General features: G+C 56.6%; 1 protein-coding gene across 1 annotated transcript; it reads right to left on the bottom strand.

The window, feature by feature from the left end:
* Positions 1 to 766: 766 nt before the first annotated feature.
* On the bottom strand, positions 767 to 1,663 carry LOC116465654 (tenascin-X-like; the record flags this gene model as incomplete). Its single annotated transcript, XM_032148643.2, has 2 exons — positions 1,485 to 1,663; positions 767 to 1,090 (listed from the first exon to the last, which is right to left on the bottom strand). Coding segments are annotated over exons 1-2 (388 nt in total), but the record flags the coding sequence as incomplete, so codon positions are not given.
* Between the last annotated feature and the right edge of the window lie 34 nt (positions 1,664 to 1,697).

Raw genomic sequence — 1,697 nt, 5'->3', positions numbered from 1 at the left:
CCAGGGGCTGGGGCAAGGGGAGAATGGGAGTTCGTGTCTAGTGGCTAGGAAGTTTCAGTGTGGGAAGAGGAGTTCTGGATGTGGAGGGTGACAGTCCACAGCAATGTGAGTGGACTTCATGCTGGACTGTATACTGGAAAGCGATTAGAATGGCGAATTATGTCATGTGTACTTTACTACAATAAAAAAACAACAAAAAAAGTGTGTTCCTTGGACCAGTGGCATCAAGATCGATGAGAATCTTGTTAGAAATGGATGGTCGGCCGGGCGCAGTGGCTCACGCCTGTAATCCCAGCACTTTGGGAGGCTGAGGCGGGCGGATCACGAGATCAGGAGATTGAGACCATCCTGGCCAAGATGGTGAAACCCATCTCTACTAAAAATACAAAACAATTAGCTGGGCATGGTGACGCACGCCTGTAGTCCCAGTTACTTAGGGGGCTGAGGTAGGAGAATCGCTTGAACCTGGGAGGTGGAGGTTGCAGTGAGCCGAGACTGAGCCACTGTACTCCAGCCTGGGTGACAAAGCGAGACTCCATCTCAAAAAAAAAAAAAAAAAAAAGAAAGAAAGAAAGACACGGTCTCTGGCCCTAGGCCAAACCTGCCTTACTTTGTGTATCCAAATCTGCTTTTTAACAAAAATCTCCAAGCATTTGGATACACAAAGGAAGGAATACTCTTGAGAGTATGTTTTCACGAAGACTGGAGAGACAGCAGTGTCTTCCAGGGCCATCTTCCCCACCTCGCCTCACTCACACTCACTCACCTGTCACACCCGCAGTGGACACCGGGCCCACGCGCCGCCCCTCGTGGAGGCCGTACAGGTGCATCTTGTATTTGCGCCCGGGCTCCAGGCCCCCCACGGTGACCTCCTTCTCCTCGCCCCCGACACGCACCACCTGGGGCCGCCCGTCCCTGTCCTTGTACTGCACGGTGAAGGAGTCGAAGCGGCCCTGGGGGACGGTCCAGGAGAGGCTCAGCGAGTCAGGGGAGGATCCTGTCACCGTCAGCTCCCCCAGGAGCGGCTCCTCGGGGGGCTCTGGGGCCTCCGTGCTGGGTTCTGTGGGGGCGGGAGTTTCTTCCTCTGCAGCTGAGGAGAGGGGACAGAGAAGGTGAGGCAGCTTCCCTGGGGGATGTCCTCGGGTCTTGCAGGGAAGGAGAGCGAATCTGTGGCCATGAGTGGGGGTCCTGAAGTCAGCTTGGAGAGGCCCATCTTTGGAGCTGGGTGGTCTTGCTCAGCTTACAGTCAACACACATGATAAGCTCTGAGGTCAGTGCTGGGGAACTTGGGACAGCCACCAACAGAGCTCACAGGGCCCTTCTCCACCCAGGAAGACCTGTCAGTCCTCAGGGAAGTGGGGAAAGGCACAAAAATATCATGGCTCAGCCAAGAGCAGAGGGGCTTCCTGGGCCAGTTCCCCCATCACCAGACAAAGGGAGACCCTCCCACAGGCCCCACTCTGGGGCTCCCATTGTCCACTCACTCGTCACCCCAATGACAGACATGGGGCCCACGCGCTGGCCTCTGTGGAAGCCATACAGGTTCATCTTGTACTTGTGGTCTGGCTCCAGGCTGGAGATGGTGACCCCGTCCTCGTGCCCTGGCACCCTCACCGCCTTGGGCTGCCCGTCCCCATTCCTGTATTGGACCAGGAAGTGGTCAAACTGGCCCTCGGGAACCGTCCAGGACAGGCTGA

The sequence above is a fragment of the Hylobates moloch genome, unplaced genomic scaffold, assembly GCF_009828535.3.
Source record: "Hylobates moloch isolate HMO894 unplaced genomic scaffold, HMol_V3 SCAFFOLD_9253, whole genome shotgun sequence".
Taxonomy (NCBI): Eukaryota; Metazoa; Chordata; class Mammalia; order Primates; family Hylobatidae; genus Hylobates; species Hylobates moloch.
Note: the sequence above shows the minus strand (reverse complement) of the source record. Positions and strands in the feature narration are given on the sequence as shown.